Source organism: Trichoderma camerunense (genome assembly GCF_050948025.1).
Source record: "Trichoderma camerunense strain CBS 138272 chromosome Unknown V8C40scaffold_31, whole genome shotgun sequence".
In the NCBI taxonomy this organism is placed as follows: Eukaryota; Fungi; Ascomycota; class Sordariomycetes; order Hypocreales; family Hypocreaceae; genus Trichoderma; species Trichoderma camerunense.
In genome coordinates this window covers 20,804-41,942 of record NW_028145339.1, presented here as the reverse complement: position 1 = coordinate 41,942, position 21,139 = coordinate 20,804, and the positions used below count along the sequence as shown (strand labels likewise).

The 21,139-nt window shown below is 49.7% G+C and overlaps 8 protein-coding genes across 8 annotated transcripts; 2 read left to right on the top strand and 6 right to left on the bottom strand.

The window, feature by feature from the left end:
* Window positions 1-61: 61 nt before the first annotated feature.
* V8C40DRAFT_258991 (uncharacterized protein) lies at window positions 62-1,199 on the bottom strand. The gene has a single exon (XM_083218850.1). The coding sequence runs from the start codon at window positions 1,121-1,123 to the stop codon at window positions 500-502; it is 624 nt and encodes a 207-aa protein (XP_083067284.1). The 5' UTR covers window positions 1,124-1,199; the 3' UTR covers window positions 62-499.
* A 2,090-nt stretch (window positions 1,200-3,289) lies between these two features.
* On the top strand, window positions 3,290-4,527 carry V8C40DRAFT_271335 (uncharacterized protein; the record flags this gene model as incomplete). The annotated part of the gene is made up of 2 exons (XM_083220264.1): window positions 3,290-3,527; window positions 3,587-4,527. The coding sequence occupies 2 exons, from the start codon at window positions 3,290-3,292 to the stop codon at window positions 4,525-4,527; spliced, it is 1,179 nt and encodes a 392-aa protein (XP_083067283.1).
* A 54-nt stretch (window positions 4,528-4,581) lies between these two features.
* Window positions 4,582-9,653, bottom strand: V8C40DRAFT_152129 (uncharacterized protein). The gene is made up of 2 exons (XM_083211322.1): window positions 9,167-9,653; window positions 4,582-9,103 (listed from the first exon to the last, which is right to left on the bottom strand). The coding sequence occupies exons 1-2, from the start codon at window positions 9,430-9,432 to the stop codon at window positions 4,816-4,818; spliced, it is 4,554 nt and encodes a 1,517-aa protein (XP_083067282.1). The 5' UTR covers window positions 9,433-9,653; the 3' UTR covers window positions 4,582-4,815.
* A 213-nt stretch (window positions 9,654-9,866) lies between these two features.
* V8C40DRAFT_258987 (GTP cyclohydrolase II) lies at window positions 9,867-11,641 on the bottom strand. The gene is made up of 3 exons (XM_083218849.1): window positions 11,572-11,641; window positions 10,301-11,406; window positions 9,867-10,239 (listed from the first exon to the last, which is right to left on the bottom strand). Exons 2-3 carry the CDS (start codon window positions 11,366-11,368, stop codon window positions 10,192-10,194), a joined length of 1,116 nt encoding a protein of 371 aa, XP_083067281.1. The 5' UTR covers window positions 11,369-11,406; window positions 11,572-11,641; the 3' UTR covers window positions 9,867-10,191.
* A 487-nt stretch (window positions 11,642-12,128) lies between these two features.
* Window positions 12,129-13,442, bottom strand: V8C40DRAFT_258985 (uncharacterized protein). Its single transcript, XM_083218848.1, has 2 exons — window positions 12,530-13,442; window positions 12,129-12,471 (listed from the first exon to the last, which is right to left on the bottom strand). Exon 1 carries the CDS (start codon window positions 13,220-13,222, stop codon window positions 12,560-12,562), a length of 663 nt encoding a protein of 220 aa, XP_083067280.1. The 5' UTR covers window positions 13,223-13,442; the 3' UTR covers window positions 12,129-12,471; window positions 12,530-12,559.
* A 2,422-nt stretch (window positions 13,443-15,864) lies between these two features.
* V8C40DRAFT_258982 (DUF3425 domain-containing protein) lies at window positions 15,865-17,174 on the bottom strand. Its single transcript, XM_083218847.1, has 2 exons — window positions 16,928-17,174; window positions 15,865-16,843 (listed from the first exon to the last, which is right to left on the bottom strand). The coding sequence occupies exons 1-2, from the start codon at window positions 17,037-17,039 to the stop codon at window positions 16,080-16,082; spliced, it is 876 nt and encodes a 291-aa protein (XP_083067279.1). The 5' UTR covers window positions 17,040-17,174; the 3' UTR covers window positions 15,865-16,079.
* A 785-nt stretch (window positions 17,175-17,959) lies between these two features.
* V8C40DRAFT_278491 (EthD domain-containing protein) lies at window positions 17,960-18,461 on the bottom strand (the record flags this gene model as incomplete). The annotated part of the gene is made up of 2 exons (XM_083221072.1): window positions 17,960-18,220; window positions 18,291-18,461. 2 exons carry the CDS (start codon window positions 18,459-18,461, stop codon window positions 17,960-17,962), a joined length of 432 nt encoding a protein of 143 aa, XP_083067278.1.
* Window positions 18,462-18,890: 429 nt separating this feature from the next.
* Window positions 18,891-20,734, top strand: V8C40DRAFT_284603 (zinc-dependent alcohol dehydrogenase family protein; the record flags this gene model as incomplete). Its single annotated transcript, XM_083222175.1, has 4 exons — window positions 18,891-19,052; window positions 19,130-19,519; window positions 19,574-19,747; window positions 19,813-20,734. The coding sequence occupies 4 exons, from the start codon at window positions 18,891-18,893 to the stop codon at window positions 20,143-20,145; spliced, it is 1,059 nt and encodes a 352-aa protein (XP_083067277.1). The 3' UTR covers window positions 20,146-20,734.
* Window positions 20,735-21,139: the final 405 nt, after the last annotated feature.

Here is a 21,139-nt window from a genome sequence, read left to right as displayed (position 1 = left end):
ACGGAATAACGAACTTGGTAGGTGGCAAAGGGTCAAGGATGCAGTGTAAGCATGATGAATGTGATTGATGCCAAAATTGTATCAGTCTAGTCATGAGAGTAGTAATAATAATAATAATAATAATAATGAAGAACCAAAGTACTCAAATCCAGTCTCAGAGGTATAATCCGTTTCCAAAACGCCCAGCTCATAACAGTAACACCAACAGTAAAAGTAACCCAATCCGCGGCCAATGATATCATCGACGACCTAAAATAAAGCACAAGCCCAGGCCAGCCATCCGTCCGCCCAATGGCTCCCAAAAGGGAAGCCCTTCCAACAATGGAAGCCATTTGATCCGTTAACCGTCCATCCGGTTAAAACAAAAGACAAAAAAAAAATACAGGTACCAAGTTGTGTTTTCGTAAGCCAATTTTTGGGTGAGTGTTGTGTATGTGTGTCCCATGGGTGCTGCCGTGAATACTCCAAGTTGACCATCATCATCCCGAGTCTCATTCATTCACACCAATCCCCAGGCCAGTATCCCGGCCAAACAACTCACCACCGCCAGCACCACGCGAACATCCGTCCTCGTCGTCGGCGCATCCGCCTTGAGAACAGGCACGTGCCACCCGCAGTGTTCCTGGCCACCGATGGTGTCGCAGGTGTAGAATGTCGTCATGCTGTAGCCCATCTTGGCCAGCTTGGAGTCTTGATCCGGCGGCGGCGTGACGATGGGCTTGTAGGGGGGAGGAGAAGGAAGAGACGCAGCCGCCTTTATTCCAGCGTCCTCAAGCTGCCCAAGCTGGACCAAATGCTGCGGGATTCTCTCGTCGGGCGCTGTTGTCGAGGTCGCTGGAGCTGGAGCTGGAGCGGCGCCTTCGGTGGCTTGTGGAGTCTCGCTGCCGAGGCCCGGCGATGGCGCTGATGGTGATACTGCTGAAGATGGTCTTTTTCTGTTCCGCGAGGGTACAAGCTGCGGCGTCTGTGCTGAAGATGTTGAAGATGTTAAAGATGCTGAAATAGAGGTAGAAGGTGTCGCCGGAAGAGCAAGAACCGGGCTGGTGAAGAAAATGTTGAACAAGAAGAGAAAGAAAACGCAGAAAAGGGCACAAGACCATGACTGGCGCTTTGGGTGTCGCATGACAGCGCCTGTGAGCGTGAGCTGGGATAGGCCGGCCCCACTGCGGAAACTCTGAAGCTCGGGGCAGTTTTTTGGGCGTGCAATTGGAAGATCGTAGACGTCAGCGAATTTCAACCCTGTAATAAAGGGAGAAAAACTGTGAAGAAGAAAGAACAAAAAAAAACAAGGAAGCTCGATATCAGATCTTCATTCAGCTGAAACACCGCCCTGATGTAATTGCGCAGTGCAAGTGCAGAGCAATGGAAAATCACCCGCCGGAGCACACGATTAAATCGGGGAATCGTGACAATCCCAATATCGCCCCCCGAGAAGTGAGAAAGTTTGTTGTACTCAGGCCCGAGATACCCAACACAAAAAAGAAAAGCTTAAAATAAGAAAGAAGAGAAATTCAATTTGAGAAAAGAAAAATGAGACATTTAAATCAGAGGAGATGAAAAAAGCAAACAACCTAGAATGAGTCAATCCGTCATTCATTCGTGCCTGACGAACGAACGCTGACGACCTCTTATTGTCAAACAAAACACACAGCACCGCAGCATTCTCATCAATGTTTCACTGTCCTTCATCAGCGCCCTTTATATCCCCATAGCAATCAGTCACCATGATGCGTCGTTCGTTGAACAATTGAAAGCAAGTAAATCCAGCTCCGGCATCACAGTATCTACCCTCTGCACTCCCTGGAAAATAAACCTAAACCCCCCCATCGTCGTCGCTCCTCTTTCACCAATCAATCTTGCATCCATCACCAACCAACCCCGAAAAAACACGCCTGTGCTCCAACGAAATGCGAAATCCTAAAACGCACCGCCTCAGCCTCAAATGGTTGGCTGGCGATCGTCCCCTTTCACCCCCCGTCCATGCAAGTCCCTCCTCCCCTCCTCCCACACATCAGCCCTGTCCCATTCTTTGGCTCCAGGTGTGCTCACACTACAGCGTAATACACGGACACTTTAATTCTTCCCTTCCCGTTAGCAGTGGGCTAAACCATCGCCAGCTTATTGACTGCACTAGACAAGCAGAGGCCAACCAACCAATCATGCCACCAACACCTCAGCCGTGTGATGCTCGACGTAGTGAAACGCGCCGACATAAAACCAGTGCAAACATGACTGCAGCTGCCTACATGAAGTTGCCTAGCATTGCTAGTAATACCGCCAAGAAGTGATACTGCACCAGAATGCTTGTTTGCTCGCAAGACGATGAAACAGCATAGAAAATACATGTACTCCGTGGTTTGAGTCCCTACCCTACATCCTCAAGGCTCTCTCTAGCGCTTTAACAAGCCGAGCTATTACAAGCCAATAGATATCACGAGAAATCGCAATTGCTTTTTCTCCTGTATATCAGCTGGCTGATATAAACACCTTGTAGCTTTCCTATGTCACGACAATAACGTAACGAATAGTGGTCAACACCTCTGTTATTGGCTGATAAGCTTTCACTGTTGTATAGCAAGGCCGTTCTCCCAGAACAAGGCTGCATAGAGGCAACTATGACGAAAACCCAAGAAACTCGGCTATGCCGTGGGAATAAGGAGTAGAGACGTCATATATGTTCTATGCTAGATTCCAAAAAATGATTACTCTTCCCAGCCCTATGCCGTAGTCTAGTGAACACAGGCTGAGTATCTCGGGCTGAATTTCCACCGCTTCGGGGCCAATTAGGCGCAAAACATGCAGCGACTTATACGACGATAGCCTCATCTCTCCTATTGTCGTTGCCGATGAAGCGGGCGATTCCAGACGAACCCCTGGATGTTCGTTGCCTTCTTGGGATACAAGCATTTCTATGAGCCCAATGCTCTCTCAAAGCTCCCCTTCCCTGTAAGCGCTAGCACGGCTACGATGTGCCGTAGATATATGCTGTGCATGAAACTCCGCAAGGATCCCACAATTTGCCTAAGTAAGAAGCAATGATTCCATCACCGCGAAATTTCCCCTGGCTATTAGCTACTATAGGCAATGGCATCAATAAACAAAAAGTCGGGCAGCTGGTAGGAAAGCATATAAAAGAAGATGACAGACGGGCGACTGGTATACATCTCTCAGTTATAGCATCACCAGATCTTCCATCTCTTCCATCTCTTCTATAATTAACTCCTCAATCTTTCTATTCACCTTTGAAAGTTATTATTATTCTTTATACCTATTTATATCAAAGATCAGCATGAAGCTCTTCACCCTATCTCTCCATCTCCTCGCACTTGAAGTGCACCTCGCCAATGCCGCCCCTAAGCCGCAGAATCCTAGCAAAGGCGAACTATATTTCCTCCAAGATAACCCAACAGGATCATCAGTGGTTTCACTGAGCATTGGCCGAGATGGCAAGCTATCTGAGCCACGCCACACGTCCACAGGAGGCAAAGGTTTCGGTATTGCCGGTGCGAATGGCCAACTTGTTCCTGGTAAGTAGTATAATAGAAGCTAAGACGAAAATAAGCCCAATGCTAACCCCTGATATCAGCTGGACTGCACTCTCAAGACGCCCTCGCGGTGGATAGCCCATGGCTCCTCACTTTGAATTCCGGTTCAAACACAGTATCCCTATTCGAAATCCCCGAAAACGATCCTTCACGACCTATACTAGCCGGAAAGCCGGTATCAACTGGCGGCGAATATCCCAACACAGTGGCACTGTCAGCCAAGCATAGACTTGCATGTGTAGCCAACAGCGGTGCCGTGCCCGGAGTCCAATGCTATTCCATCTCCAAACAGGGTCGTCTTGAGCCCTTGGGCAAGCTGAAGCCGTTGAAAGTAGACGAGCCGACGCCCCCTCCCGCAGCGGCAGGGACTGTCTCTGATATTCTCTTCAACCCTTCCCAGACTGCTATCTTTGTCACCGTCAAGGGAGATGGCAGCAACAACAACACGACTCCAGGCTATATCTACGTCTACCCGCTGATCAACGGCGTGCCAAGCGACCACCCCGTTATTTCACGACCCCCCCAGCTGCACGCTGACTTTGCGTTGACCTTCATCTCGGACAGACGCGCAGTCATTGCAGACACTACCTTTGGCGCTGCATTCCTGGACATTTCGCCTGAATACAAAGTCAGCGTAAGCCGTGTCATCGACGTCGCCGGCCAAATGGCCACTTGCTGGATCAAATACGTGCCCGCCTACGATCTCGTCTTCCTAGGCGACGGCGGAGTTGCCGACATCACCGTCCTGGATGCCACGAGGGAAAACATCAAATACGTTATCCCGCTTCCGGCCACATCAGGGGGTTCCTTTGACTTTGCCTTTGTTGGAAATTTCCTATATACTCGCAAGGGAAACTCTGCTGTATCCGTTCTCGATCTGAGTGATGCCAACAAGCGCATTCCTAAACTTGTTGAACTATACAACACAAGTTCTCTCGGGGCTGCTGCGGACTTTAATGGTATGGCGGTGCTTACTTATTAAGATGGCTTGGGGATTTGTTATTATCGCGAGTTACAACAGTGTAACTAAGGGGTCGTTGAAGTATGATGTATGACTGTATGTGTGTTGTTATGTCGAAAATTGTAACTATTTATACAGCTGCTTACTGGGAACAGTAAGGAGAACACCCATGTCTTCTAATATTAATAATTTTGTCTCTTGTTTATACACAGTTTAATCTATACGTGGTATCATCACCGATAGGCTCTTCGTGATACCCCAAGTGGTAACTACCATTACTGCCACATAGAGAGCCACCTTAGGAATATTCTATCTCCTTCTCCCCCCTTTATGCTTGCTAACGGGGCTCACAAGTGGTGCCATCGCAAGAGCCTCATTATTTAACCTCCTTCGCCGACTGGTCCTAGTTGGAGCCGCCACCGCGGGTTTTGTCGTAGTATTACCCGACACATCTCTCTCGTGCCGGGGACCCTTCCTCACCCATCCGGGGCCTGTCGGCAGCAAACCTCTCTTCCGCACTGGCTCCCCTGATCCATTGACCTCATTGACCTCATCAGGCACACTGTTGCTTGAGGCTGGACTGGAGCTCAAGACAATGATTTGACTTCCCGCCGGAATAGCAAATTGTGACTTGCTCTCCTTGGCGTTCTCAGATTGAGAAAGAGAAATACGCGGTGCAGGAAGGTCTTGATCCAAGTGATGTGCGGATAACGATGGTTGCGTCGCATTAGGAAATAGTTTTCTCTCCATCACTATCTCTTCATCAGGCTCTTCCTTCGCGGGCACGGCATCCGATTCATGGCCCTCGTCGAGTTTGCGCATCGCTTCTTCGTATTCCACGTCCCGTGCAGGCATGGATTGACTTGCTGATAACGAGGGTGTCTCTCTCTTTCTCTCGGAACTTTGTGTGGGCTGAGCTGACATGAATATCTGCTCCAGTGATGGAAACGGGCTGCTGCTAGCGGGGCTGGACGGTGTGCTCTGGGATTTCGAGTGACTCTCTATCGGTGTGGTTTCGCGTAGTTGTGGTAATGTTTCGGGGATAATCGTTTCGTGCGCACCCTCTGCAAGGGAATAGCTCGTTCGTGGTTGTCGCCCACTCGGGACGCTGAACTGCGATGAGGCAATGACCAAGTTTGAGTCGCTCGCTATCGACGCGCCATTGCCGCCATCCGTCAAGTTTCGTCCTTCTTCTTCTCGCCCCTCCTCTCCTCCTCCATTATCTTCAGACGACTCTGTCCTCTTTGATGCAAGCGTGCCGGAATTCGAGACATCTTCTGCTACGGCATCCGCTAGGCTAGGTCCTAGTTCTGCCTCTTGGTCAGCAGCTGTCTCGTCTCCACGCTCTACCCAACGATTCAGCTTTGGAGAGTATGCATTTTGGGGGTTGGCGGCAGCGGTCAGCACGTGCTCCGATTGAGCGTCTACTACTTTGGGGTGGTGGTGGCCAATGTGCTCGAAGCTGTTGCTGGCAGTGGATATTTGCACTTCAGACATGGAAAGGTCCAGCCTCGGCAGTCGTTGACCGGACTGTATTGAAGCCGTCTCTAGGTTGGCTTGTGTGCCAAGAGAATCGTGCATCAAATCATCTTCAATAGCAGCTCGCACCTGTCCCGTGCTGAATCCGCTCTCCAATGAATCTTGTCCCGACTGGAATTCGCTTACCTTGTCATGGGCCGACGGCATCTCCTCCTCGGCAGCCGCTGCTGCGGCATCCGTGGATGTTTGAGCGACTTCGCCGGCGGGTGCTTGTTGCAGAATGCGAGGCTCAATCATCTCTGCCCATTGTAGCGACCTGAACCCTGTGTCCTCTTCTTCATCACCCTCGTCTAGATCGTCAGGAATCTCGAATTTGCCGTATATTCGCTCTCCAGTGATCTCGTCGTAGGTCTTCTCGTTGTCTTCGCGATCTCGCCTTGCCAAAATAACGTGAACGGCACCGTCTTCGTCTCCAGGAACTATCAAACCAGTAACAGGTAACATCTCTGGTTGCCAATTCGTAGCTTTTGACATGACCAGTTGGTTCCATGTAATGACCATGCCAGGCTGAGCGGACGCAGGTTCTAGAAGAGGCAGCGCCTTGACGTCTTTGGGCAACGACGGAAGATCGTCCACATCCGTGAACTGGCTGCTCTTTGCGGGTGCTTCGTCATAGTCGAGTACCACATCTTCCTCGTCCTGATTTACGCTACCATGTTGCATGCTCACAGACTTTCCCTTCTTCTTTTTGCTCTTTTTCCTGGTCTCTGCCACGTACTCTTCCTCGGCCTCATCGTCGTAGTAATATGTGGAGTCATCGTAGGATGTATCGGCTTGATAGTTTTCCGATGCGCGCTTCCGTTTCTTCATGGCACCATAATGCTGCTGAGGATCCCAGCGCTGGACAAAGGGAAACGGAGGCTCGCTGAGTGTCATGTTCTCGTGGCAGCATTCCACGGCCTTGTATATGATCTTTTCCCTCCATGCATCCGGATCCTCGTTATCGTCATCGTCCTGCGGCTGGTCGTTGGCATCGTCTGCGCCGGCGTTCTGTACTCGTGGGTTGACAAGAGGTCGAACATCTTTCATCAGACTGTCGCGAATTTTCTGCTCGTCCGCTTTGTTCACTGGGGCCTTTAAGCCCAGAGCACCAAACAACAGTCGCCGGCCTGCACCCATATCCACACGAGCGTGGCGCTTTGCTGGCTCATCTTTGGGATCCGGTACCTCTGACTCCTTTGCATTCGGGGCACTCGTCTTAGTCTCTCGCGAGATTTCTTCTGGCGCTGCATCCAAAGAAGGAGCATCTCCCATCTCAGTTTCGTTGTGTGCATCGCCACTCGCGTGAGATTCATCAAGAATAGCGGCCAGGAGGGCTTTCTTTCGTGCCAAGAAATCTTCGCTCATGGCGTCCTCTCCAGTGCTGTCTGCCAACTTGGGTGACTCGGGATCCAGTTCTTTCGAAGCCTTGAGGCGTCTCCTTCTAGCATTTCGCTTTTGCGTTCGTGTAAGGCCGGTGACTTCCACTTTGGCAGGTGTCTTCACTTGGGGCTGGAGTGCAATCGTAGCAAAACGCTGTTGAGCTGGTACCAGCACCGGTTGTTTTGACGAAATTTCTTCCACTTCTGATTCAGATTCAGATTCAGATTCAGACTCGGACTCTGACTGAGACTCAGACTCGGACTCAGACTCAGATTCAGACTCGGATGAATCCGCTTCACTAGAATCGCTGCTGCTCGCATCGGACGAGCTTTCGACCTGATCCTTGGGGCTAGTCTGAGCTTTCTGCCCAGCATCTATGCTGCTGCTGTCACTGTCGTCATCAGAGCTTTCACTTGACGAGACATCGCTTGACTCATCATTGACAACGGTTATCCCAGGATGATTGCTAATCTGGCCGTCTTCTTCTCCGCCTGACGATTCACTGTCCGGAGAAGCATCGCTGGAGTCGCTTGACGAGTCACTCTCCGAAGCATTCTCCGAATCACTTTCGGAATCGCTCGTGGAATCCTCTGCCGCTTTTCTATCATTAAAATCCGAGTATAGAAACTCGTCGCCCTTCATAAACCACCTCTGCCTCGATTTTGGGGCGGGGATTGGAACACCATTTGTTGTAGAATCTTCCGAATCGTCGACCTCTTCAATCATCGGCTTCTTAGTTACCCCCTTGAGAGTGTCAAAAGGAGGTAACTTGCCCTGCTCAACCGGCTTGGCGACGCTGCCACTCCCATCGCGACGAGCGAATGGAGCGAGATGAAAATAAGAGTCGTCCATCATTTGATCAAAAGTGCAAAGGGGTTCGCAAAGCATACTGAGCGATAGGTACGCTTTTCTCAGATCCTTATTCGTTCGGTTCAGAATATCCCTGATATCTGCGTTCAACTCGGGGAATGCCGTCTGGAATACAGTTATGAGAATTTCCACAGGTACGTTGGTGTAGTCTTTCGCAGCTGGGGCAGCTGAAGATGGAGTTGCCCTGCCGAATGGACTTGGAATTTTTCCCAATGGATCTAAGCATCGACCCAGGTCTAGGTCTCTTGGGTCATGCTGGTAGTCTGTTTCATCATCTCCCTCTTCGTATTGTGAAGAGTTGGAGTTGTCTGCTTGAAGGCTGTTGATATCGGCGCCAGCTTCTTCCCTTAGCAATTGCAGTTCCCTTTCTAGATCCTCATCATCTTCCTCTTCGTCGGTATACTCATCCATTTCTGCTAATATATCTTCGACACGGCGTATTCCGGGAGGAGGGCTGTTGGACACTGAACTCGAGTCATTGTCATATGCTTCATAGTCGTCTACATCCTCGTCATCGTCTTCATCCTCATCATCCTCGTCATCGTAATACTGGTCCTGGTGCAGATCGATGACGCGCGGCGTCTTGGGGATCGAATAGAATGGGGGTTGTCTGCCTGGCGCAACCTCCTCTTCCTCGTCGTCATCGCCAGAAAAGACTCGAATACGTTTCCGTGGGGGTAATTCGATGTGAGGACGGTCGTGGGGAGGTCGCCGCCAAGCCCTGCCGAAAGGGAGGCCGTCGACCAAATGCCTTCCGTCGTCAGAGATTTGATGCCGTCCGCTGAGCCGCCGTCTTTTCAAGTCTTCGGTGAGGAGCGATCGAATGCTATTAAAAGCAACGTTAGACATGAGAGAGGAAGAGGAATGAGAGAAAAGGAGAAACACTCACAGGACTTGGTCTTCGTCTTTCAGAATGCGACCAACTTGTTGAAAATGCAAACACTCAAAGGTCGATTCGCCCTTTTCATCGGCAAGCTCCACGGCGTAGTCCTCAAGGCCCCATTCGCCGCTCTCGAGAGGAACAACCTCGTTGACCTGCTCCAGAACTCTCGCAACGGTGAGGTCTTCGGAGCAGGAACATGGCCACAAGAGCTTGACCTCTGGGAGACCGTGGCGGCGGATCACCAGCCGAAGGCGGATGTCCTGAGGTTGCATGTTCGGCGGCGATGTTGACGTCAATGCAGCGGCATATCGAGTTGGGTTTGGACTGTTTGGAAGAGGGCAGTAAGTCGGAAGAGGCGAGGAGACGATGTTCAAAGTCTTGGAGAAGTTTGAGCGACGGTGGAAATTTGGAGATGAATCAGTGGAGGTTTAAGGTTCAGTTCTTTGCTGCCCAGGGCTCTGATAGAGAAAAATGCGCCGCTGGAGGTGCAGCCTTGACGCGCTGTAGAAGCGCCATCAATCAAATCAGCTGCTGCTGCTGCCTCGTCCTGCTGAAATTTTAGTGGAGCCGTACAGCGGTGGGGATTCGCCCCGTGTGACGGATGACCTTCAATTGACTTCCAGCTGGAGATTTGAAGGTCCAGGGGTCTCAAGGCACCAACCGACTATACGAGGAAAGGAAAGGAAATTATCCACCCTGTTCTATGGTTGTGAAATAGTTTGTATTGAATGTGGATTTTTATTTATTCCTTTACTTGTTTTTTTTCTAGATAAATCATCATTTTGTGTGCTCGGCATCGCTGGCTGGCAATTATGTTGGTTTGCGACTTGGTTGGCTTTCCTCCAGCCTATAGTATGCAGTCAAACTGGTATATACGTGACCCAAAAACAAAGGTCAACTGACAAAAAACAATCATGGTTTCCATTTTGAACCGAAAATGAAAAGAAAAACTCCATTTATGCTCCGAAATGCCCGATAGTTGAAATGAAAAATAGTACACATCGTCTTCTGCCTCGATGGTGATGCCTGAATTACTGGGTAAGCCCTCCCATGTCTAGCATGTGGCCCATCTTTTCGATCTAAACAGCAAGCGTCAGCAAACAGACTCATCTAATAAATTGAGAATCGTTCGTTTCTTACCTTTGTCTTCAAGTAGCCCTCCACTTCTTGGCTTCGGAAGCCGCCCTTGCCCTTCCATGATAGCGGCACCATGGCCACTCGCTCCTTTACAACAACCTCCCGGTTGGGTCCCTCGACGGCACGGATCTTGTCCGGGTTATTGGTCAACAGACGCACTTCTTTCTGGCCCAGATCCCTGAGCATGGCGGTGGCCAAGCCGTAGCTTCGAGCATCAGCGGGGTGTCGCAGTAGCAGATTCGCCTCGACGGTATCGGATCCAAGATCTTGCAGGTTATAGGCCTTGAGCTTCTCTCCAAGACCAATACCTCGGCCCTCCTGTCGCAGATAGATGATGATGCCGCCCGCCTTATTGCCCGGCAACGCCATGAGCCGTGCAGCCTCGTCAAGCTGTTCGCCGCAGTCACACCGCGCAGACCAGGCAGTCTCTCCGGTGTAGCATTCTGAGTGTATTCGCACCAAGGGTATATCTTGGTTCGGGGTCTTTTCTTCCTGGGATTCCGTCTCCGATGAAGGGCCGCCCATGCCGCTGGTTGTCCGGCCGGGGTACAGCCGGCCTGTGTAGGCGCCCCGAATCATGCGGTCCAACTCGGTCTCGCCCTCGCGGGGAGCGTCCAGGGACTCGCTCCGGATGTGATTGCCAAACACAATGGCCAAATGCTCCTTGTTGTCGACATTGTTGGTGTATAGATGGAGGAACATTTCGGTTCCGTTGACGGTGGGGATGCGGGCCCGGACAACGCATTGTACCTCGGGTAATGTTTCTAGCAGTCTCGGCTTCTTGCTACCGCATCCTCCAGTTGCAATCGAGCTGTCGACTGGAATTCCTCTCAGACCGGCGGTTGTGGGCGTCTGGTTTCCCGGGGTGGCCGGCGGAGTGAAGGCTGGAGAGAGGAGAGACGGCGGGGGAGGTTGAGTCTTGGGGGAGTCGACACGGCTGGACGACAGCGACAGATGGTCGATTGGCTGGCCATCGCGGCTCTGGGGAGTGTCGACTGCAGCGGTTCGGGGAGAGTAGAAGGAAGGCAGCTGAGTGCTGTCGGCAGCAGAAGATCTCGCATCCGACGTCATTTTGTAGTGAATGGGGCGCACGGCCTGTGTCTCGAGAGCTGAGGGCATTATTAGTGGGATGATATAATGTCTGACTCGACCGGATTGTGGCGGATTGATTGAAGCAGAACCAAGAGGGAAAGGTGAATAGGAATAGGCAGCGTAAATGCAGAGGAAGTGAGAGAAACAGAAACAGCTTGCCGGGTTTGCAGCGACATACGTACCGTCTTATTCTGGCCAATGCCTCTATTCGCAAAAACAAGCGCGCGGGATTGTTTGATGCTGATTATCAATTTCCGGGCGACGGTCCTCGCAAAATGACTAAGAGCCGGGCTAGCAAAGCAAAGCGGTGGGGTCGGCCGCTCGGAGTGCGCAGGTTCGGGAATTCGCAGCTTGTGACGCACTTTTTTGGCGCGGGAAAAGAGAATGGGAGAGAATAGAAGCGGCTCGTAGAAGCCGAGAGAAGGGTTTCAATGCAGCATGCAGCAGCGGGTCTCTGCAGCGTCTCGCGCAGACAATCTCGTAAGGATGCAGAATATTGACGTCTCTGGTGCATCTGTAGCACAACTGGTGATACCTTGGTAGCAGTAGTTTGGGGGTTATACCTGCTTGGCAACCAAAAGCATCAGGTACTAATGATTGATATACCGAGGTATCATCGATGGATAGAATAATCTGCAACAGGCTTCCCCATTCATTACTTGGTGCCAACATGTCCCCAAACGGACTTCGTCTTCCATGCCCAATAAATTCGGCCTCACTTTTATCCCAAGCTCGCCCCGTCTCATTCTCTCTAGTTCTATCTCTCCGTTTGTTACATAGACTCGCATTTTTATCACTATAAACAAAATATTTCATTAATGCGCATATATTTACATACCGCCTATAACTCGTCCCTTATCTTATCCGACCACTCCGAGCGCCGAATCCTCATTGTCAACCAAAGACGTCATCTAGCCAGCTTACACTGATTTGGCAGCCAATCCGAGTCTTGTAGGCTTCAGCTTCACAAGCCAGCAAGTCATTTGTAGCAAGTCAAATATGCCAGAGTGTCAAGTGTGTAATGGGGCATTGAGAGAGTACTTGTAATAGGTCATTGCCAGATTCATAATGGACTTTTTATTGTATGTACTTCTATCATTCTAAAGCAAAGTTCTTCTATTGATCTAATGACATTTCTAGACGTATAGAACCAAATCAGTTGTTCACAACTTAAGCAGCAGCCTCAGCCTTGCCGGTGCCGTAAGCAATGTTGGTGACGCCCTTGCCAGAGTAAGCAACCTGGGCACCCAGGGTGTGAGGGCAAGAAGGCTGGTTGCTGACGTTGAGATCCAGAGTGCAGGTCTCGTCGTATCCGTACTTGCAGAGAGGGTCGGCGATGTTGATGAGCTGGTGGTTCTTGTTGACCCAGCTGTTGGGCTCGCTCATGCAGCTGGCGACGTAGTTCATGCTGTTGGAGGCAGAGAGAGGCAGCTTGCCGCCGTGCATGAGATCAGCGCACTCGCTAGCATCGACGAACTCGTAGTTCATGGCAATGCCGCCGCCAGTGTGGGGGTCCTGCTCGGCACCCTCGCCGAAGCCAAGGTAGTTCCAGGCATCGTAGGAGATGTCGTAGGCACCGCCGGACTGGTCAATCTTGAGGAGGTTGAGGCTGCGGTCGCCGTTGGTGACCTTGACGCAGATGTTGTCGCAGCCAACGCCCATGGGCCAGTAGGCAACACGGTTGGTGTTGATCAGGCAGCCCAGGACACCGACGGAGGAGGAGTATTGCTCGTGGGGGGTGACGCTGGCGCTTCCACTGTTACCGCGGGGGACGGCAACAGCTGAGACGGAAGCAGCAGAAGCAGCGAGGAGAGCAGCGATGGTGGTGAACATTTTGAAGGTTTGGAAAGTGGGAAGCAAGTTAAATGCTTTTGTAAAAGAGGGAGTGTAGTGAAGTGGTTGTCGAACCGAAAAGTTGTAGTAGTTGGATATGTGTGCAAAAGGAATGACACACAAGCTTCAATGTGAAGGAATGAATCGAAGCTGATTGAAATGATTGTTTGTGTTGTAGGATGAAGAGAAAGTTCTGTCCTTGAGGGAGGGATCAACGGCCATATTTATATCCAATTCGACTCTATGGGACGACCCATTTTCCCCCGCAGCTTTCAGAGATTTTCATGCCCATCGAAGCTACGACTACGATTCCATACGGACCGACGGTACGCTTGAGAGCCGCGCGGGTTGCGGGTCGAGCTGGTTTGTTCCATCTCCATCACAGTGTCTGGAGGCGAGTCGTTCCATTCTCTCGGGACATTCACGGTGACTCGGTGTGGCAACCGACACAGCTTAGTGCTTGTGGGCAACAGACTTCCATTATGGGTAAAAAGGGTCCATATTTTAAATGACGCACCTAAACTGAAGACAGTTTGGCCTCAGGAACCCGAATCGACACACGTTCTGTGCCCCCCGATGTGACAGCGGCTGCCACCAGGGGGGAAAGCAGGTACGCGTCCTAGCCTCGAAGGCTTCCACGTGGTTCCACCTTTATTGTTTCGGTCATCGGTGTTCAACTCCTTGTTTGAATGGTCAGCTACATGTGAATAGTGGCTCTTGATGGATGTCTTGTCAAAAGTCAAACGCCTGCTCTTGTTGTCCGAAGTCGGCTCGGGTGTAGAAGCCTAAACGGGAAATGGCCATACCTTCACCAAGCGAAGAATAGGAGAGAATGGTGGCCATGGATATGAGACGAACAAGTACAGCAAAGTGCCCAAGTCGTTTTTAAATATGATATATAATATCTACTCTAGACATCCCAACAGCAACCAAGTTTAACCGCCATCACGATGTAATTACTGCCTTGTCTGTAAGTGGTCGCGTGACCCGCCAACATTCATGCTTCCCACCCATCAGCGAATACAAAATACTTCAGATTCCAAAAGTGCAATTCACCCGGAAAACTATACCGAAACGGAACACGTTCAGATTTTTTTTAGGACGTTTAGTCAATGAAAAATCTGAACCGGCTGGTCGCCGTCTAACGACAAAAGTGGGTGAAGCGTCGATGTAAAGCGCCACCACACCGAGTAAGTAGCGCCACCATGTGACAACCCAAACAATTGGAAACAAAAGAACTTTCAAGGCAACTTCCGAATGTCAAAAGCACAAGTAAAACGCCGCGTCACGTTTCTGGGCCTTCGAGAAGAGGTGGATAAGCGGAGAGGGTCCATACAGTAGGTATTGTTGCCATGTCCATTGCCTCCCCCTGGGGGGCAATTGCGGCTCTCCGAAGGCTTGAAAATTTCTATTCGCATTTTCCTAACCTTAGATTTAACTCCGAAAGTCAACAGCCTCCTCAGCATTGGACAGTATCCAAGCACGGTGCTTGACAATGGGCCTTCTAGAAGAATTCTTATGAATCAATTGTTCGGAAACTTCTAACATATCGAACACTTTATGTGGACCCAGTTGGACAATTGAGGAGTTCCCCATCGGCTTTTTCGTTAAAAAGGCCCTAAAACTCTGGTGCCTCTTTTTACAGAATTTTCGAAACGGTCCATGTTCAGAGATTTCACGCAAACTGAGGAGGTGACGACAAATCACAGCCGAACTGAATCATCTCGAAGTCCAAAGCGGACCGCATTGTGGAGTCCATGCAAGCAATACCGGGCCAATACCCGGTCAAAACTGGGGTAAGTCCACTGCTACTACTTGATCACGATCGTGGAGCCCGAAGAAACGGGGAGATAGCGGTCCAACTGCGCGATTAAGGGGTTCTTTACCCGACCTGCTAGGGAAAAGGGGTCAGGTTGCATTCGGGCACCGGCTACACGCCCTTCTTAGTCATCGGTCGAAGAAATTTCTCCTGCTGTTGCGAAATCTTGACGATCCATCTTCCCGATGCTTAGTGTGCGTTGGAAGTGGGTTGCTACCGTAGTTTACGATCACCAACGTGGCAATTATCTGAGAACAGTGCCTGTCTATAGATCCTAAAGGCGTTTGAGCTTCTCCTGTAGCTGTATTATTCAAATGATGTTGAAATTAGTCTCTTTAGGAGGCACGTTGGAGACACAGGGTACTGTGTTGATGATCTCGGCTAGTCCGAGAGATTGCCTTACCCCAGTACCGGGATTGCCCTGTCTGTGATCTAAATTGGTGCTGGATCTAACAATCGATCTCAGATCTCGTGGCCGATTTCAATAAGAACAGGGAGGTCCATGCTTTCCAAAGCTAGCATCGCATCGCGTCTACCCTCCCCCAGGAAACTATCTAGAGATCGCATGGACATTGAGCGGTCCGTTTCGAACTGCCATCTACAACTAGTCGCAGATCTTAGGTCGTGAACATCTTTCTTTAGATTACCCTTGTGATATCTCGGAGTTCCATAGTTGCACCGTGAGCCGTAGTTGTAACCCCGGAGCGTATGATTCCCAGCAAGATATGAACTCGGCAAGTATCTCATGCCATACGATGATTATGCGTTATGATACCTGTGATCTACCATAGTCCCAAGTATGAAGAAGGAATCAGTGTTGAAAGTCCAAGGTGAAAGGGCCCTAACTAGTTGAACGGTCCAGAAAAATGCGAAACCAACCATAGTAGCGCTCGATCTTCCCATCACCAACCCACTTTCTTGTGTTTCTAGCAACGATCGGACCGTCCCTGAAACAGTCTTGGCAGAAATTGAGGCGTGTGATTATGAAAAGCGTCCTGTACTGTTGGAACTACGCCGTTCTCTCTATCTGGCACTATTCTACATTTCAACAGACACTTCGTCATTTCTCATGATTAGTTCGCTTTCCAGTCTTTGCCTTCTCCAGAAATTTGTCACACTAATGAGTTGTTCATCCATAAGGAACCACCACCTTCTGGCAAATGCCTCAGTAACCTCCCACCCCATGCCGTCCCACGCTGCGTGACCCCAAACTCGGAAAGCACCATCAACCAAATCTTGCGACAGTTTTCCAAGGTCAATGACGTCAAGGGAGCGAATAAGTCGGTTACGAACCCCAGGAAACGGTATGATGTCTATTACCGGAGGATGGGGAATAGTTTTCTGTAACAACGTAGGTTCAAGTGACGCAGGCGCAGAGGAGGTAGTTATGTGGAAAGTCCGAGGGTGTGTCGTAGTGCAAGAAATTTGAAGAAGAGTGGCGTTTGCTATATAAGCAGCAATAATGTTGGTTGATGTTAGGAAAAGGAATTCTTGGTTCAAGTTGAGCGGTGGAGTTTCAGGATAATGGGCTGAATGACGCGATGTTGTGACTAAAGCTTCAGTTGGCCGGGACTGAGTGGGTATGTCTTCATCAGTACCGGCCTCTGTTATTGCTGCCAGAGGATAGGCGGTATTATTGCTGTCTGGTGATGATAAAAGCGATTCGGTATTCAAGTCGTCAACCAGCGACAGCGCACTACCAGATGAAGTTGCTGCATCGGGTGAAGATTCGGTTGTAACAACATCCACGAATCTTACAGAGCTAGTTTTGGGCGGTGATCGCTTTGCTTTCAGTTGAGCTCCTTGTGAAAAATAAACGAAGTCAATTTCCCGGGTCATCATCTATTTCCTCCATTATAAAAACTTATGAGTTGCAAAACACTCACTTCTTGCTCTTTGTGAGAGTCGATTCTGGATTCTCTTGCGATCTTCGCCATTGGTCACTTTAGACCAATCATCCTGCGGCCCCAGCACAAAAGGTATCCAAGTGTCTCGCATTGTTGACAAGCTAGGCTCTTTCGTGGCTCTTTTTCTCGCTGCCTGTCCTAATTTGGAAATTCGGTATGAGTCGGAAGCAAATCGGAAGCAACACTCAATTGCTAGATAGAGGAAAACCGACCAACTGGCTGCAGCAGCCTCTCTATGGGAACTTTCTGACAGCGAGATTCTGACGGCCGTGTGAAGAAATAGCGGGGCCTCTGACAGTACTGTAGTTGCCTGGTTACTAATCTAGCAACTTGTCTATTTCCGAGTCAGGAGTACCGACAGAGTCGGCTCTCCATGAATCTTTGCTGAGAAGGAAAGCCGAGACCCGCTGCCGCCGGTTCCGGTCCAATGGTACGTAGTACAAAAGCAAGAATTTCAGCCATGTTGGCTGTAGTTGCAAGTTGCAAAGCATACATTTTAACCTTGAACTAAGTTTACAATACTGATTACATAGCAATGCGCCGTCTTCGTTTACAGTGAGCCGTTATGTCATGTTTGTGTCTTTGCTAATTCAAACTCCGCGGGAGTTGTCTTTTTATACTGACTAAGACGGAATTACAGAGTAGAGCTGTCTGAATATGTCTCTAACTCCGTGATTTTGTATGACAATAACGGGTCCAATAAGCAAAGTCTCTAGTACAATGTCATACTGTAGTGGATTACTGCCGTACGTTTGTAGACGCCCTTCAACTTGCGCCACCAAAGAAACCATGTTGTATGATAAGTTTTGGGTGTTCATTTTGCGTGCTTGGAATACTCGATCATAACCGCAATACGGATAATTCAAGATGGCACAAAAATAAACAGAATTCGCTCTTTTTATGAGAAACTACAATTGAAATGAATCTGAATGTAGCACTATCGACGCTATATGTATCCGTATATCCTGCTTATACAATGATTGCTGGCATCTTGTAGGTGGTTACAGCCAATCAAAGCAACAGCTTGCCATCCTGAACCACAGCCAACTCGTCTCCTACAGAAAACTGCACCGACGTGACATCCGCAAATTCAGCTACGTCGGCATTCAAACTCTCATTATGAGCAGGATCGGCAAAGAACGCAGCCAAGTCTTTAGCAGTTGGAAATATGAGAGTGGTGATGCCATCGATCTCAGCAATGGGAAAGTGCGGTGCAAGCTGGGGACCGAGCTCTTCCTTGAACTTGGTTGCCAGAGTGTCTGTAAGGTGATGCTTTATGATTTCTTAAAGTTAGCCAACGCAATTTCTCTTACATGGCCATCTCATCCTCGATCATGCATACCTGTAAGTAGGAGATGCCGTTATGCTTCACCACAACTGGTCCGGCCAGCGTTCCGTGACGAGCAAATCGACGAGAGAATTCCTCCTTCGTCAAGCCTTCCTTTCTTCTTGCTGAGACAGTTGCTCTCCACACACCACTAAGGGGGATAGAAGCACTCTTGTTGTCGCTCATTTTGGCGGATGAATGTTGTAAAGGGAGAAATGAGGTTGTTAATTTGCAAACTTGTCAATCTTGAGTTTTTGATCTTCCAATTGTTGAGGGAGACATTTCATAGGTTTTATATTTGTTTTGGATCTGGCATGAATCGACGTTGTAGACTCAGCCCCACGTACCCCATTGTCAGAAACCTTACCACTAACAGTCAGAATCATACATGTACGTCAGAAAATTTAAGGTACGGCAAAATGCGTGTATGAATGAAGAACTTGTCGCCCGTCAGAAAAATAAGGCAATAGAGGACGTAATTCTTTATTTAAAGGCCAATCTATGTGTATCTCCTGCAACTGTGGAATGAAACAGTAGTCTCATATAGAAAGCCCTTACAACCTCCTTCATCGTCGCAGCAACTAATATCTCGTCTATAGCTTCAATCGACACAAAATGACACCAAACACATTTAAACAGTGGATTCTGAGGGATGCAAATGGCCTTGAGTCGCTTCACTTGTCTTCCGCCACTATACCGTCAACAATTGGCGACTATGATGTACTTGTCAACCTTTACTTTGCATCTCTCAACTATCGGGACATCTTGATCGCACAAGTTAGTGTCCACCTTCTCGCTTCTCTCAACGGCATCTATCTCTCCTTTGTAATATGGATGTTTATATTCTCTCATAGGGCAAAAATACCTTTCCGTTGAAAAAAGACGTCGTTCCTGTATCAGATGGAGCGGGTGTAGTCGTCTCAGTAGGCCCCAAGGTCACCGCGTTCCGTGCCGGTGATAGAGTTGCGCCGACCTTCATGCGGGACCACATAGCGGGACCAATAACTCCAGCAGCCGTCCTATCTTCTCTCGGAGCCGTTGTAGACGGAACTCTAAGGGAGTACGGCGTGTATCCTGAGCACAGCCTTGTTCGTATTGCAGATAACCTAAGCTTGCTGGAGGCCAGTTCACTTCCGTGTGCTGGCGTTACAGCATGGACCTCGCTCTACGGGGATCGATATTTACAACCAGGCGACGTTGTGCTTACTCAGGGGACGAGCGGAGTAAGCTTATTTGTTCTACAGGTATGTAAAGCTGTTCTCTAAAGAGTTTGGCTGCATCCCCTGATTCGTTCCCAGTTAGCAGTCGCCGCGGGCGCCACCGTCATTGCTACGACTTCCTCAGCAGAAAAGATTCAACTGTTAAAGGGTTTGGGGGCCACGCATGTGCTCAACTACAGCGAGGACAAGAACTGGGGTGAGACGGCCAAGAGTCTGACAAGGGATGGGGCCGGCGTCGATATCGTAGTCGAGGTAAGCAGTGCCGTCCAGCAACCTGGTCACGATGCCGGGCTCTCATGCAGTTGAAACTATTTTAGGTAGGGGGTGCGTCGTCTGTGCGCCAAAGCCTCAAGGCCGTCCGCATGGGAGGCATCATCTCCCTCGTTGGCCATCTCGACTCATCTGAGCCGCTAGACCCGCCGTTTAATCCAGTCGAGGTGCTTGCCAGCCAAGCTACCATTCGAGCTATTGGAGCCGGCAACCGCCAAGATTTCGTAGCCCTCATGAGGGCAATCGATGCCAACCACATCAAACCCGTTATTGACAAGAAGGTCTTTAAAATGGACGAAGCCCGCGAGGCGTATCAGTATATGGTAGGTGGAACATGTTCCATATTGTGCAGCTACTCTCCTGACGCTCATTGCAACTAGTTGGACCGAAAACACCTGGGAAAGGTTGTCATTGACTTGAGGGGCTCTCAAAAACTAACCGATTGAAGGAAGCGGCAGCTATTAGTCTATACCTTTTCGACACGAATTGTCTCTAATCTGTTGAGCCGTGGTTTACTAGTACTTAACCATATAATAGCAGCGGGTAGGGTCTGAGACATTCCTAACTATCCGCGGAATTGTTAAATTGTGGGCAGCTTGGTAGCTATAGCTGTACTGTAATTCGGCGACTCAGCTCGAGAGAAATTTTGAATAAAATTACCTTGTCTCTCACAGTGTCACCGCTGATCCTTGGTCAAGTCAAACAGTTCACTGCAGCAAGTCGATCCTCTCTCATCTTGCATTGCTTTCTTGCTCTATTGGCTCACCGAGCTGATGCACGATCTCGTTACGCGTACTCCACCTGGCTGTCAAGAGGTTGCGTCGTTGCATGTTCGGACCACGAAATGCGGTTCGGAATTCGAGCTGTATTGTCGGTAAATCGCATCGCAGAAAACAACAATCGGAACAAAATCTGGCAAGCTAGTAGTTAGTTCTGCCGCGGAAGAAACGGAGGAGGTAAATTGCTCCTCGGCTGGCTGAAAGCTCAAGCTGGAAACTGCCGCAAGCAGCCTCATCAATGTCCGCAAAAGGGCAGATCCAACAAAAACCAAAGCGGCACTAATACAGTCTAGCTGCACAGAATAAGGCTTAACACATGAAGCGGGCACCAATTACTTTCGATACTTTCGACGCCAAATTGTATTTTGGCTAGCATGATGTTTAGCTGACGTAGAAGTCGGAATGCTACTCGCAGACCGTCACCCGAGGGAGGGAGTCGGGGGAAAGCCTCCTTCGCCCAGCCAAGGTATGAATATGGCAGCCGGCAAGCATCTCGTCCGAGCGGCGATGCCGAGATGCTGGTAGCTATGTACGTGCTACTGCAGCAGTGTGGGACAAGATCGGCCGTTAAGCGCCGAAGACAGCACGATATCCG

What these genes read in the sequence shown, in the direction of transcription:
- V8C40DRAFT_258991 (XM_083218850.1), bottom strand. Translation starts at nt 1,123, where the DNA reads ATGCGACACCCAAAGCGCCAGTCATGGTCTTGTGCCCTTTTCTGCGTT.
- V8C40DRAFT_152129 (XM_083211322.1), bottom strand. Translation starts at nt 9,432, where the DNA reads ATGCAACCTCAGGACATCCGCCTTCGGCTGGTGATCCGCCGCCACGGT. An exon ending in AAAGACGAAGACCAAGTCCT is followed by an intron (nt 9,104 to 9,166) that starts GTGAGTGTTTCT and finishes TGCTTTTAATAG; the next exon opens with CATTCGATCGCTCCTCACCG.
- V8C40DRAFT_258987 (XM_083218849.1), bottom strand. Translation starts at nt 11,368, where the DNA reads ATGACGTCGGATGCGAGATCTTCTGCTGCCGACAGCACTCAGCTGCCT. An exon ending in AGGGCTACTTGAAGACAAAG is followed by an intron (nt 10,240 to 10,300) that starts GTAAGAAACGAA and finishes CTTGCTGTTTAG; the next exon opens with ATCGAAAAGATGGGCCACAT.
- V8C40DRAFT_258985 (XM_083218848.1), bottom strand. Translation starts at nt 13,222, where the DNA reads ATGTTCACCACCATCGCTGCTCTCCTCGCTGCTTCTGCTGCTTCCGTC.
- V8C40DRAFT_258982 (XM_083218847.1), bottom strand. Translation starts at nt 17,039, where the DNA reads ATGCGAGACACTTGGATACCTTTTGTGCTGGGGCCGCAGGATGATTGG. An exon ending in ACTCTCACAAAGAGCAAGAA is followed by an intron (nt 16,844 to 16,927) that starts GTGAGTGTTTTG and finishes ATTTTTCACAAG; the next exon opens with GAGCTCAACTGAAAGCAAAG.